Source organism: Marmota monax, unplaced genomic scaffold (assembly GCF_021218885.2).
Source record: "Marmota monax isolate L192 unplaced genomic scaffold, Marmota_monax_Labrador192_F-V1.1 WCK01_AAM20220418_F8-fsc00038, whole genome shotgun sequence".
Taxonomy (NCBI): domain Eukaryota; kingdom Metazoa; phylum Chordata; class Mammalia; order Rodentia; family Sciuridae; genus Marmota; species Marmota monax.
Genome location: NW_026692498.1, coordinates 4,944,043 through 4,958,888, shown reverse-complemented (window position 1 = coordinate 4,958,888; position 14,846 = coordinate 4,944,043). Strand labels below are relative to the sequence as shown.

Below are 14,846 nucleotides of genomic sequence, written 5' to 3'. Positions count from 1 at the left end.
CAGGCCAATGTAGAGACCAGGGCTCCGGCACACCTCTGGCCATGTGTCCTCAATGTCCTGGTCCTGGAACAGCAGGGCCTTCTGAGGTTCCACTGCCTGCCATCTAGTGGCCATTTCTGGGAACTCAGGGACTGGAAAGGCTTCCCGGCAGGGCTAGGAGGCCCCGGAACCGCAGCCTTGGCAAAGGCCCCCTTCCACTTCTGCCTGCTCTCTACTGGGTCATCTCTGTCCTCAAGGACCTGCAGCGCCCCCTGGTGCTGAGCATCCAGCCTCCACTGCCGGCCTCGGACTGTCACTGTCACAGCAGCCCCCGTTACTGTGCCCAGAGAAGTCATACTACACCAGACAAGCCAGTCCCCTAGTCTCCTGTCCCACCCTGTGCCTTTCTCTGGACCTCACCTCTAAGACATCTGCCACTGTCTGACTTGGCAGCATTTGGGTCCCGTGAGGTGTGTGGTCCTGCTGCCCTGGTTCTGTGATCCAGCCCCTGGGAGCCTCAGCCGGACTGGGCTCTCAAACAGCCACGACCCTGCCCTGCACTCAGGCCAGGTGGCCTGATGCAGGGTTCCTGGGCCTCGGTTGGATGCAGGCAGCCTCTAGAAGGCCAGGGGACATCTCCAGGGTTGGACTGCTTTAACCCAAGATGCACCGTTCCAGGCCACTGGTCTCTACCAGTGACCACAGTGAGGTCATGGCCAGCAGTGGTGAAGTGCTTGTGCTTGTTGGGCACTGCTTCTAGCATTTTCCATGCAATCTCACTTAATCCTCACAAGCTGCTTAACAAATAGGGCTGTTTCTCTCTCTCTCTCTCACATACATACACACACACACACACACACACACACACACGTTTATCAGTGAGAAACTGAAGAGAGGTTGAGTTCCCGCCCAAGCTCAGCCTGGCGGGCTCTGCGGCCTGCCTGCCTGCCTTCCCTGTTAAGGCAGCCCCGCCTGGGCCTGGTTCCTGGCTCTTTCCCTGGGCTGGACTCGCAGCACTGTGGGTAGGTTGGAGAGGGTGGGAGATGTGCCCAGGCCACACAGCTGGGCTGGGTCCTGAGTCAGGCCTGCCTCTTCCAACACTTGCGAACAGATAAGCAAGGCCAGGGCCCTGTGCACGAGCCTCCTCCTCTCTGTCTGCTTTAGGCCCTACATCATTCGAGGCATGGCGCCCCCAGCGACACCCTGCAGCACGGACGTGTGTGACAGCGACTACAGCACCAGCCGCTGGAAGGCCAGCAAGTACTACCTGGATTTGAACTCGGACTCAGACCCCTACCCGCCCCCACCCACGCCCCATAGCCAGTACCTGTCAGCGGAGGACAGCTGCCCGCCCTCGCCCGTCACCGAGCGGAGTTACTGCCACCTCTTCCCGCCCCCTCCGTCCCCCTGCACGGACTCATCCTGACCTCGGCTGGCCCACCCCAGCCTCTCTGTGCCCCTGTAAATATTTTTAAATATGAACAAAGAAAAAATATATTTTATGATTTAAAAAATAAATATAATTGGGATTTTAAAACATGAGAAATGTGAACAGTGATGGGGGTGGGCAGGGCTGGGGAAACTTTGTACAGTGGAGAAAATATTTATAAACTTAACTTTTTTTTAATGTAACTGCCATTCTTTTGTGCCCTGTGTGTTTTGAGTTGTGTCTCCCTGGAGCAAACCCTGACCTGTGGACGGCTGTTGTGCTTGCCTTCCTGTGTGTGGGTGTCCCACTGTCAGGTCCCCAAGGGAAGGTCCGAGGCCTTAGGCAAAGACTGGAGGCACCTGGCCACAGGCGGAGCTGGCTCCGTGGACTGGTCTGTGGTCCGGAAGCCTGATCTGCTCTGCTTTTGCTGTCCTTGGTTTTCTTTCCTGTGGTGCTGGGGATGGAACCCAGGACTCCACACGTGCTAGCCTGGTGCTCTGAGCTACATACCTTGCCATTTTTATTTTGAGACAGGGTTTTACTGGGTTGCCCAGGCTGGCCTTGAACTCCTCTCGCCTCAGCCTCTGAGTACCTTGATTATAGGTGTATGCCACTGTGCCAGGGCTATATTTCCATTTTGCACAGGGACTTTGGGCTGTATCCTGCCCATGTTGGCTACCCTCTGACTTGTGAGCTGGCCCAGGGCTGCTCACTGTGATGGGGTGCCCCTACTGACCCCCACCCCTGTGGATCCCACTAGACGGGAACTTCCAGCTTTACCCTGTATGAGGTGGGAGCCCCTGTCCCCAGAGGCAGTCAGCAAAGAAAGGTCTGTGTGTGCCCATCTGGCTGGTGCTAGAGGAAACGGGGTGAGGTTCAGTCCCTGCCCCTGGGAAGTCCCCAGTCTATAGAGGGAGGTGGAGAAATAATCTAGTTCCACTGAGTGAGGTGAGGAGGCTGTTCCGGTGCTCAAGGGCCAGCAGAACAACCTACTCTGGAGATGAGGGAGGGAGTGACCCCAACCAGAACACCCAGGAGGTCAGGAAAGGACCATACTTAGTGCTGGATACAGCTCCACTGAAAAGCCCAGTCACCAGGATCCGGGAGAGGGGCCCAGTGAGTCCCCTAGTTCTCCAACAGGACCCTGAACTTGAACTCTTGACCTATGCCCAGGGGGCTTGATGTGCAGATGAAGGCGACACTGCCAAGTGAGGGGAGGTGTGAGCAGGACCAGCTGCAGCTTGGCCTCCATGATGAGGACTCCTAGGCACACTGCGGGTGTGGGGTGGCTGCCCCTCCAGGGGGGAGGCTGGGCAACAGCAGAGCAAGAGCCTGCCAGCTCCTGACTTCCTGGGACAGACCTTTGGTGAGTTGTTCCCCTGCCCCCAATTACCAGGAGTCCCCTGAGGTGATGGTTATCCTGCAGTAAGAGGCAGGGTGACCTGATGGTGCAGCCTCTGAGTCAGAGCTGGGCCTGGAGGGTGGGGACCCACACCCAAGGTCTCTTTGCAGATAGGAGAGGTTGGATCTGCCTGGGGGCCTGCTGCACCTCTGCCTGGCTTCCTCCTCTAGGAGGGGTTCGGTGAGACAGCCTGGGCCTCCCTCCCCAGTTGAGGCTGGTAGCAGCTCCTTGGTAAAACTCAGGTGATGGACTGGCAGAGCCAAAGGGGTACCAGAGTTCCTAGGTCTAAGTCCAGTCTCCTGCCACCTGCCAGTGGCCTGCAGGATTCAGGCCCCTAAACATCAGGACTGCTGGTCTTCTAGGGTGGGCCAGGTGCCCTGAGGTGCTCATTGAGGCCTAAGTTCCAACCTGAACAGCCCAGCAGAGGTGTCTGCTGACTCAGCAGCAGGGGACTGCTTCATGGGGTCTCCCAGAAGCACTCTGGGTTGTTCTGCCAGCCAGCTAGGCTGAAAGCCTGCCAGGGAGGAGCAGCCCGAGCTGCCGACTCCTGGCCACCTGCATGGGCTGAAGACTGAGTCACGCTGCAGCCCTGTCTGCCCTCCCTGGCACTGGGTTGTTACCCAGTACCCCCAACAGACCCGCTGCATGGCTAGGGGTGCCTTCTGTGGCCAGAGGCTGTCCATTCCTTTCCTACCCGTGTAGTCAGCTGGGGGAGGGAAGGAACTGTCCGCTCACCGCCTGCCATGTCCATCTGCCAGCCTTCGGCAGGCCCTTCCTGCAGGCAGAGTCCTGCACTGAGCTCTGACCTGCTGGGAGGCCTAGATAAGCAGGTGAGGTCCCTCCTTGACAGCCCTCAGCCCCAGTGACAGGGCAGTCTGCAAAGCTGTCAGGACAGTTCAGAGAAAGACACCCTGGAGCCCCGGGGACGTGGTGTTCAGAGGATGGCCGACAGACAGGGCTTCCTGAGAGGTGTCTTAAATGAGGGGTGAAGTTAACCAGGCTTATTTAACTTCAAGGCAGCTAGCGAGCTAGATGGTGTCCCCTATTCATAGTTGAGGGAACACAGGCTTGGGAAACCAGAAGCAAAGCTAGGATTATTCTCATTCATTCTCTGAATTGTTCCTTTATCCAGTAAACATTACTAACAGCTACTCAATGTGGCCATCTGGCCTCCTCCCTCCCTCCCTCCACTCACCCCTGCAGTGACAGCCACCGCTCCCCAAGTTCCCATCACCCCTCCCTGGCCCTGTGGGATCTCCCCTGTGTCATCGGCTCCTTTCCAGTCAACCTGTCAGAGTGGACCATCTGCTCAGCTCAGCCCCCTCCAGCCCTCTCCCCATGAGAGGTGGGGGCTCCCTGCCCGCCCTGCTTCTACCCCTGGGCCACAAGGAGGCAGGGGATAGAATCCTCATGGCCAGGGCTTGGGCACTTCAACGGCCAAGCAGGTCACCTCTCTGGGAGTCGGGCTTGGGTACCACTCAGGCTCCTCCTCAGGGGCACTCAGTTGGCTCTTCTCAGCCTTGGACTGAACCACACCTCAGAGACCCACCCTGAAGCCCCCTGCGGGCTCCTCTCTGGTGCTCTCCCAAGTCCCAAGCCTCTGCCTCTCTCCACCCAATGTCCTCTTCTCTTTCTTCCTGCAGAAGCAGGCAGCTGGCAGCCAGGAAGACACCCAGAATTCCCCTTGCTCCCAACACTGGCTCTCAGCCATCCTTTGTGGGGAGGAGGGTGCCTCCCCGTAGCCCAGGCTGAACTTGTTGCACTGACAAAAACCAAAGAGAAGCAGAGGGTTTCAATTCCCATGCCAAAGTGGGTCCACCCCTCGGCGGGCTTGGCTCCCCTCCAGCCTCAGCAGCCCTTGACCTAACCCAGCACCAGGCTGGACGGCAGCTCCTGGACACTGCCCAAGCCCTTCCGGAGCATGTCCTCTGCTAGGAGGCCCCACTCCAGCCGGCGGATCTGTGCCAGTCCAGGGGCGACTGGGCCCTGGCAACAGAACAAAAGGGAAGACAAGGTAGTATCTTTTTCTTCAAATCAAACTTCCTCAATTTAAAGTCTTTATTCAGAGCTCATCTTTACTGAGTGTATGTCTGAGTTAAAATGTCCTTTGATGAAATCATGGGATTTTTTGGTTACTTGGTAGGGGCTGGGGCGGTACTTCTGTGGTAGAGCACTTGCCTAGCGTGTGTGAGGCACTGGATTCAATCCTCAGCACCACATAAAAATAAATAAATAATAAATGACAGAATACCACCATTTAAGAAAATTATTACTTGATAGAATTAAAATAGGGCAGTTCTGTGTCCCTCCACAGGGTTTTAGAGGTAGTTTCATCTACTGGGTACAAGGGTATCATACTCTTCTCTCTACTTCTGAGTATGTTTGAAAATATCAAAAATGTGTACTTTTTAAAAAGTCTGGATGGACTGAAAAGTTAAACATTAAAAATTAAGCTACGAAAGGATCGGGAGGGAAAGGGAGAGGGTGGTGACCCATATACTCCACAACTTTTAGGGTGTAGAGGTTGATCTGTGTGAATGCAAAGCATTCCCTCGCTCTAGGCCTGTCTGTGGCTCCCCATTAGCCACAAGAGAAGGGCTGACATCAGATACTCCCCCAGGAAGCCCTCCCTGACTGCAGTCCTTCCAGCTAGGTTAGAAATGCTCCATAATTGGTGAGTACGGGGTCACTTACCATGAGTGAAGTGTGTCATCTCATTTAATTACAGGGCATACATCTTTGTGACCCAGCTGAGGAGGAGCTTGAAGCAGACACTGGCAGATCCTCTGCTGATGGAATGAGTGAAATGGACACAGGAGTCCCTCAATGGACAGCACAGATAGCAGATTCCAGCCCAGCTGCCCCTCCTACCCTGGGGCCAGCCATCCTCTTAGGGACCAACTGTGGCCCGGGGCTCCCTGTAGCCTGTCTCAACTCTTTTGTGTCTGTGCGGTGTTGGGGTTCAAACCTAGGGCCTCGTGCATGCCAGGAAAACACTACCACTGAACTACACCCTCAACCTTGTCTGATTGTTTTAATTTTTTTGGTACTGGGGATTGAATCCAGGGGCACTTAACCATTGAGTTACATCCCCAGCCTTTATAATATTTGAGACAAGGTCTCCCTAACTTGCTTAAGGCTTTACTAAGTTGAGGCTGGCTTTGAAAAACTTGGGATCCTCCTCAGCCTCCTGAGTCACCGGGATCACAGGTGATACCTGCTATTCTTGCTTGACTCTATCGTTTCTAAAGAATAGGCAGAACTTCTTCTGCCCAGGGGCCCTCCCTGGCTCCCACTGCCTGGGCCTAACCCCAAGGTTTCTTTGTTTGACTTGCAAGACCTCTGTAAATCCCTCCTGACCTGCTTCCTGTTCTCTTTCCCCAGACCTATGGTCACCCTGACCTTGTCCTCCACCAAATGCACTGTACCACCTGCTTTCCCTGGCATGCCCACTCCCACCCAGGTCATCTGCCTGTATGTCCCCCTCCCTAACTGCATCAACTTGCCTCAGTTTTGACTGTTTCTTACTAGCTGTGTGATCTTGAATAAAGCCTCTAGCCTCTCTGAGCAGTAGCATTGATGTGAACAATATCTGTCTTTGTTTGCTGCCTCCCTAGATACCCAGTATCACTCAGGGCATGGACCCCAGTAGGTATTATCACCTGCACTTCACAGAGAAGACCAGGAGAATCAGAGAGGTCATATCACCTAGCCCAGGTCACCTGGCCAACACGGCTGCACCTGGTGTCTGAATGCTTTACGGGCCTCCATTAACTGAATTGTAAAATGGGGATAATACTGTTTGGAGCTCCCCAAATGAACTCTTTCTAGATAGTCTGCCTCCAGCCACAGGCTCTGCTTAAGAGTGGATTGGTGAGGGTGGGGCATGTCAGCAGTCCCTAGGCCCTGGGATTGATCCAACCCAAGCTGGGCAGTTCCCCTGCCATTTGATGTTAGAGCTCAGAAAGCCTGAGTCAGTGAGGTGGAAGGAGCCCAGGCCAGCTGGGGCTTGTGGACAGGGGCGAGGGTGCAGAGAGATGCTGATCTTGGTAAAGGCAGCAGGTGCTCAACTCTTGGAGGTTCTGCCCTTCCCGTCCCCCAGCAGCCAAGCTCTGCCACATTACCCAGGGGTCATGGACTTCCTCAGACAGCCCTCTAGTGCTGGAATGGTCGTCCCTGACCAACCCCACACCAAGGAACCCCTGTCTGAGGTGTGAGCCTTGAGGACTGGCATTGTGGCATGGTCCTTCCAGGCCCTGTAAGACTCAGCAGTCACTTCTGCCACTCCATCTCCCACTTCCTGCACACAAAGTCCCACTACGGGGTCTCTCTGCCAGGCCCCCAGATTGTTCACCTTCTTGTCACCTGCTGTTTCTTAGGCGGTGTGTGTGGGGGGCAGTTTCATGGGACCTGGGAGCCCCCCTCTAGGGCTCTCTGGTGTGAGTGACAGTGCTGTCCCTGGCAGGCAGCTCCAGCGCACCTAACTCAATTGCCCAGGTTCTTCCAGCTTTTGCCAGTTGGGTTTCGGGGGATGCGGAGAGTCCACAGGAACAGGGCAGGTTACTTGCAGTGGTACAAAGTGAGCAATCCTCCTTGCCCCAGGCAGTTCGGGGGCAGGGATCCTGAGGTCCAGGACCTGGTCCTCACCTGAAAAGGGAACCTGGCGGGGAAACGGGCCAGATCATCAACCTGGAAGATGACTCGAGTGTCAATCCTTCCTCCAAATAAAAGGGACCCCCCCCCCCGCCCCGTTCTGTGTGTCTCCCCTCCCTCGTGAAGGTGGGGGGCCCAGCTAGAGGCATTCAGCAACTCCACATCTAGAGCCCACTTCCGGGGTTGCCACCTGCTCGGATACAGTGACCGCGGGAGGTGACCCCCTAGTAAAATGCGGCCGCGGAGAAAGCCGGCATTGATCCCACCCCCTCTAACATGCTAAGCGAGCGCTCTGCTACTAGAGCTAATTCCCCAGTTCGGGAGCTTTTCGCCCCGGCGCGCACTGTCGCTCACGTCACCAACGGTCTCCTGGCGCTCCTAGCCCCGCCTGCCTGCTGCCACCTCGTCACCCCATTGGTTCCACTGCGCCCCGAGTTCCACGGCCACGATTGGTTTGGCTCAATTTAGTTTTAAAAGACAGTGGCCACTCGGATTGGTGGTCCGAAGCGTCCTTCAAGCAGAGACCCCGCTGTTGCTACGGCGTTGGTTGGGGCACTCAGACAGGCTTCTCCCGATTTCTGATTTGTTTCTCAGACTCCTGGGTCCTCGAGGTTCCGGATCCGTCAAGTCCATGGGAAAAGAATGCGACCCTCGCGCTTGACTGACGAGGACTCTCACCCAATCAAAGTGGAGGCAAGGGAGCCGCTGGGCGACCCAATAGGTTGTGGGGGGCGGGAGAAGAAGGCCAATGAGCGTGGGCCCGGGGGCGGGGTCAGGTCCGCGATTGGCTGTGAGGCGGCCGAGGGAGGGCGGGGGGAACTCCAGGCCTGCTTGATACGTCCGCCATTTTGGGCGCTGCGCTGATGGTGTCGGTGAGCGCCTTTCCCGCCTGAGCGCAACTAGCGGCGGGTCGTGGGCACCTCCAGGTAATGGGGGTGGGGGCGGCGGAGGGGGCCGTGGCGCGGGGTGCGCGAGCCGCGCGGGCGGGCGGGGGATCCTCGGCCGGGCCGGGCGGCGCGGGAGGGAGCGTCCCGGCCCCTTTCCCCTCCCCCCCGGAATTCGCGGCTCCGCGGGCCCGGGAGGCGCGGCGCCGAGCCCTTCCCCACGGCCTCGGCCGCTCCTGTCAGCCGGATCCCGGGCGGGACGCCGGGCGGCGAACTTCGCGCCGAGGTGACGTGCGCGGCCTTGGGCGCCGGCCGGGCGAGGCGCGCCGGGAACCGACTCCGGCCCGTGCCTGCGGCGTCGTCCGCCGCCCGGCCCGCTGCGCCCGGCCTCCTACCAGCCGGCGCCGGGCCGCCGCTCCGGGGAGCGCGTCCGGGCGAGGCGGCGAGTCGCCGGGGCCATTGTTGCCCTCTCCTCCGGGAAACAAGTTTTGTGGGTTTCCGTGGGTTTCCGTGGGTTGGGAGCGCGCGGCACGCAGCCTGGCGCGGGGTCTGGGTGGCCTCCTCGCGGCTCCGGCCCCGACGTGCAGCTCGCGGTGGGCCCGCCCCGGGCCGCCCCGGCGAGTCGGTGCCCGCGGCGTGGTCCTCCTCGCGGCCCCGAGGACCTCCCTCTTAAAGAAGCCCATTCAAACTTGGAGCCCGCCGCTCGCTCGAACTTGGTCTTTGAGCTGTGGTGGACGGAAGGAGTCCCCGGGTGCCCCCGGCCCCGACGGCCTCCCTCAGGGCTCGCTGTCAGGTCCCTGGTGCTCGACGTGTTCTTTGCGGGCACGGGTACAGCTTTGTTTGTTTTGCTTTTACGCGAGGGGGCACTTGGGAGTTCCTTTCGTCCTCGCGGCACCCCTGTTGATGTTGCCCCACTTTGTTTAGTGAAGTTTACTTCGATTTTCCCTCAAGGTCATGTTGCCGGTTGGCAGCGAGTGGGAAAGGGACTCCAGAGTTTCAACCACAGTAATGTGCCTTAAGTAGCAAGCCCAATATGCGCTGTCAGTGTTGCCTTGGAGCTTTTTCAATCTGGAGTTCCAGCGCCTGGTTCAAATCTTGGCCTTTGTAGCTCTGTGACCTTGGGCAAGTTTCTCAACCTTTCTGCTTCCTCTGTAATATGGGAATAAAAATGTGTCCATTTCATAAGTGTGTTCCAACAAATGCACATGTTACACATGTGTCTGGATATATATGTAAATGAGTTAGTACATGTAAAGCAAGTAGAACTGTATCTAGCACGTAGAATCAGTTCAGTAGTTAGTGGTTTTTATTAAACATTTAAAAACCAAATTTAAATGTAGTAAGTGTTTAAGAACTGATTCTTGGTGACTGTCTTTGTAAAGCTCTGGGTAGAGGCTGTGGATATAGCTCAGTTGGTCGAGTGCATGCATAAGGCCCTGGGTTCAGTCCCCAGCACCAAAATCAATCAATCAATAAAAGCTCTGTGCAGTTTAAGGGTCACTTGGACTGCAGGAATGAACTAGAAGTTGTTACCATTTTTTGACAAGACAGCTTGTTGAAAAATCATTAAATTTTATTTACTGGGGTAATAAGTGGTGGCACTTAAGAATGTTTTCTATAGAGGTGGTTAAACACAAGCCATCAAGAACTGGACTATTTTTCATGTACTTCTGAGTGTGATTGGCCCCCATATCAGTAACTTTAGGGTTTCATAGTATTTTCCTGGTTGTTGTTGATAATTGAAAGCTGCTATGTATTGAGATGTATATTTCAACTAAGATACAGGTTGAACATTCCTTAATGTGAAAGTCCAAAATGCCCTGAAATCTGAAACTTTGAGAAACTGATTTGAGGCTCAAAATTTTGGATTTTAGAGCATTTTTGATTGTTCATTTTTGGGTTATTGGTGCTTAAAAAGTTTTGGAGTTTCAGTTTTTGGAATAGGGATGCTTAACCCATAAAATCTGGCAAATACTCCAAAATCCAGAAAAAAACAAAAAAATCCGAAACTTTTCTGGTCCCAAGCACTTTGGAGAGGGATATTTGTTCTGTAGTTCAGGAAATAACTGTTGTTCTGAGTGTATGCTCTGGAGGCTATTCTGCATCTCTTCTGGTCAGGGAGTCTAGAATATTTAACGAAGAGGTCTGCTTGTTTAGTCATCTAAACTCGGGATTTTAGTGCCTGCCCTGTGCTCTTGGTACTTGAAACTGCTCTTCCCTTAGTGGTAGTTGATTGTGATATGATTTGCTTAGTTGCACTGGGGAAGTGTATTTTGATAGAGTGGGTCTTAAGTAGAGATGAGCATCTTGCTGGTGTAATTTATGCAAGGACAGGAAGAAAATTTTTGAGTTTAGAAGATAAGCTTTTATGTAAAGTATAGCAAACCAAACCAGTTAATTAGCCTCAGTTAACTAATTGAAGAATTGAGAACTGGCCTGTAGTTGGACAGGTGATTTTTGCCTCCCAGGAAACATTTGGGAATATCTGGAGACATTTTTAGTTACTCCTCTGGTGTGCTTCTAGAGGGTAGAGGCCATGGCTACTGTTAAACATCCTACAGTGCATAGGACACCCTCTCTCCAATAGAATTATCCAATCCCAACCTTGGTAGTGTTGAGATTGAGAAACCCTAGAAAGATGATGGACTTGTCTGGGATAGAATCATTTGGGACATTTTATGACCATGGATACTGGACTCCACCTCTGGAAATTTGTGGAAGGATTGAAAACTCAGTTTTATTATTTATTTATTTATTTAAAATATTTATTTTTTAGTTGTAAGTGGACACAATATCTTTATTTTAATGTGGTGTTGAGAATCGAACTCAGTGTCTCATGCATGCTAGGCGAGCACTCTATCACTGAGCCCCAGCCCCTGCCTGAGAACCTAGTTTTAAAAAGCTTCCTAGACAATATGGAACTGCTGACGGGTTTTACAACCACTGTTCTATACCATAGAGTTGAGGTACTGTGAGATAACCTGATCCTTTAGGTGATCTGTGAGCTCTGTCTTTGGAGTATCTAGATCCTGCCTTGGAGGTTGTTTAGTTGTGGAGAGAGATGGTATACATACATACTTTTTGAGGTGCTTGAAGAATGAATTTTAAATTAAATATTAGATGAATTGATTTTAAAATAATTTTGAAACTTTTTCTTTCTTTTCTCTTGAAAATATATTACCATATTATGCTGAATTTAGCAGAACTGTCAGGTTAGGGCTTCCTCCTGTTCTGGATAACCTTATGCTACTAAAATTTTTGAGTTTTATCTTTTTTTTCATATTTCTTAGTTGTTGATGTACCTTTATTTTTTATTTATTTATATGGTGTGCTAAGGATCCAACCCAGTGCCTTACACATGCTAGACAATTGCTCTGCCACTGAGCCACAATTCCAGCCCCATGAGTTTTGTATCTGTTGTCTTCATCTTGTCACTCAGCTGGCAGGTCTGTTTCTAGATCCCAAATTCAACTTTTTTTTTTTTTTTTTAATACCTTTTCCCAGAGAGTTATCCCTGGATCAGTTTACCAGTTCTGCCCTTTGAGGGAGAGAGGGATATACAATAAATAAGCTTAACCTTTAACACAGTGACTGTGCTGTTTAATAAAGAGACTGGACTCTGACCCAGAAGGAGGATTTTTTTTTTTTTTTTTCCTTCTGGGGAGATGAAGTGCAGTAGTAGAGAGAGGAGCAGAGATTATTTTCTTGCTGTACTTAAAATTTAGATTTACTAGCTTGCTGAAAGGAAGAATTTAGGATGAAGACTGTACAAGCTATGCTAAATGTTAATATTTGGACATATAATTTGGATATATAAAAGACAAGGTCATGGAGTCCACCCCGCCTTTTTTTCTTTTGCAGTGCTGGGGATGGAGCTTGGCCTTAAGCATTACTAAGAAAGCGCATCACCAGCTGAGCCACACCCCCAACCCATGGAGGCACTTTCTGATTTTTCATTGTGAAGTTTGGCCTGTGTCTGTGTTGAACTACAAGTATATGTTGACCTCATATACTTCTAATCTTCATCTTTTTGATCATCCAGTAAATTGAGTCCTTACTCTGCCAGAGGGGTTCACTGATAAACAAGCCCTTAAGGACTTGCAGTCTTGGGGGAGAGGCACACAATTACAAAGTAGACCATTTGCAAAGTTTTTTAGGATTATGTAGTTGGCACTCAGTATCTCAGTATCTCCGAGTTCTGCATCCTCAGGTCCACATGTGTGGGCTCAACCAGCTGTGGATTGAAAACACTTAAAATAAATTCCAGAGAGTTCCAAAAAAACAAATCTTTTTATTTATTTATTTATTTATTTTTTATTTTTAGGTGGACACAATGTCTTTATTTTATTTTTATGTGGTGCTGAGGATTGAACCCAGTGCCCCGCACATGCCAGGAGAGCACGCTACCACTTGAGCTACATCTCCAGTCCCCCAAAACCAATCTTAAATTTGCCACAGGCATGAAACTTCACTGAATCCATGTGAATGAAGTGTAGCCACTAGTCACTTTGCTCATCTTCAGTTTTTCTCCAACACTTGTTTGAGCATTGGTTTTGGGTGTCTCTTGTTTCCTCTAGGGTTAGGCCTAGGATGTTGCATCTGAACTGAACATGTACGGACTCTTAATTCTTGTTATTCCATAAGCAATATAGTATGACAACTATTCATATAGCATTTCTTTTGTATTAGTTATAAATAACCTAGAGATGACTTAAAAGCATTCAGGAAGGTATGAGGTTATATGTAAACACTGGCATTTTACATAAGGGACTGGAGCATCCTCAGATGCTGATATTTATTGGCTCCGAGAGTGGGAGTTGCTGGAACAAGTCTTCCCTAACACTGAGAGTGTTAGTTGCTCTCAGTGAGAGACTCTAGGGCCACATGGAAAAGAGATTCTGTTTATTGATTGGTTGGCTAATTTCATTAAACTTTGGGTAGTTGAGATTGCTAGAAATCTGGCAAAATAATAAAATACCTGCCCCCCCCCCACCCTTTTTCATTTGTACTAAGTGGTAACTTTGACTTGGTTTTGGTGTCTTAAAAAATGCCATTCCAGGGCTGGGGTTGTGGCTCAGTGGTAGAGCACTTGTCTAACATGTGTGAGGCGCTGGGTTTGAACTTCAGCACCACATACAAATATAAATAAATAAAAGAAAGTTATAAAAAAAGATAGAAGAATAGATATAAAAAAATGCTGTTCCTTCCATGCTGGTGAAGCTGCTTGGTAATGAAAAATAGGGTCAAAGTTTATTGCTCCATACAAGTTGTCCAGAGATCAGATTTGAAGCAGTGGTGACTGTGTGATTCTGGAGCCATCAGAAGGCTTCAAGGTTCTTGCTAAACATCTTGAACATCCTGAAATGCATAGTGCTGGGTGTGGGGATGGGTTTTTTCCCTGTTGCAGTGTGGATCTGGGCTGACTGGCAATTGTTTTTGTGCCCTTTGACTTTGCCTTAGATTCTATTGTATTGGAAGTCCTTTTCTTTTACTCTCATTCCCTCGCCTTTATTTTTCTTCATTGGGAGAGAGATAGCTACTAGATAGATTGATAACCAGTTTAATGCAGGGTTTGAAGGATTACAGACTGACGTCTGGATTACAGTTAGATTGGTTAGATGGTGAAGAAACAATTAAAAGGGCATGTAGCAGTGTGTGAAAAGACTTCTTACCATTATGCCTAACTGGGACATTTTATGTTAAGGAATTGGCAAAGAATAGAGGCTGTTGACTGCCTGTGTATGTGTGTGTGTGTGTGTGGTCTGGGATTGAACCTACAGGCGCTCAACCCCTGAGCCAAGTCCCCATCCCTTTTTATATTTTATTGAGAGACAGAGTCTCTGCTGAATTGCCTAGAGCCTCGCTAAGTTGCTGAGGCTGGGGACCCTCCTCCCTAAGCCTCCCGAGCTGCTGGGCTTGTAGACTTGTGCCACTGTGTCCAGCCTTGCTTGTCATAGTTGGCTAGTATTGACCTGTTTTAGAAGTATCAGTGAAGATAATACATTTGACTGAATTTATACAAATAAAGTTTGATAGGTTCTGAATATCCGATGTAAGGAGGCACTGATGTTGTACTTCTCAGTGGTTCTTGTACCTTAGAAGTCAGCTGCCATGAAATTGTCCTCACAGGAAAGATGAGTGAAAGATTTGGTTTTAGAATGTTAGCAGAATTAAAAGGCTGCATAAATAAGAGGGTGACTGAATGCTGAGTCAGACTTGGAGAAAGCTGAGTGCATTGCTAGTTGGAGCTTTGGGTTCCCTGTACCTGGAGGTAAATCTTAGCAAGAGTACTGGTAGCAGAGACGCACTCTGAGAAGAGGAGAAAGGAGAGCTTGCCTGAGAACCCATGGCATCTGAGACTAATCAGGACAGGTGACACTAAAGCACGCTCTACTGTGGCCTGGTAGGTGGACCTTGCCTGATGACTTTGGCTAGGCCTTCAGTCCCTAGATGAGGGCAGTGGTAGGAGGAATGTTGCTAAGTATCGACTTGATTGGCA

At 51.1% G+C, this 14,846-nt stretch overlaps 1 protein-coding gene and 1 long non-coding RNA gene across 3 annotated transcripts in view; both read left to right on the top strand.

Annotated features, from left to right (window-relative positions):
• Positions 1–1,617, top strand: part of Lrp5 (LDL receptor related protein 5) — a 98,698-nt gene extending 97,081 nt beyond the window's left edge. For both annotated transcript variants that reach the window (XM_046444939.2, XM_046444940.1), the window contains one exon: positions 1,144–1,617. In XM_046444939.2, the coding sequence (XP_046300895.1) occupies positions 1,144–1,405 (262 nt within the window). In that variant the 3' untranslated portion in view covers positions 1,406–1,617. The remainder of the gene's footprint in view (positions 1–1,143) is intronic.
• Positions 1,618–4,241: 2,624 nt separating this feature from the next.
• Positions 4,242–6,383, top strand: LOC124092970 (uncharacterized). Its single transcript, XR_006851788.2, has 2 exons — positions 4,242–4,824; positions 5,539–6,383. It is a non-coding gene; the product is annotated as an uncharacterized LOC124092970 (long non-coding RNA).
• The last annotated feature ends 8,463 nt before the right edge of the window (positions 6,384–14,846 follow it).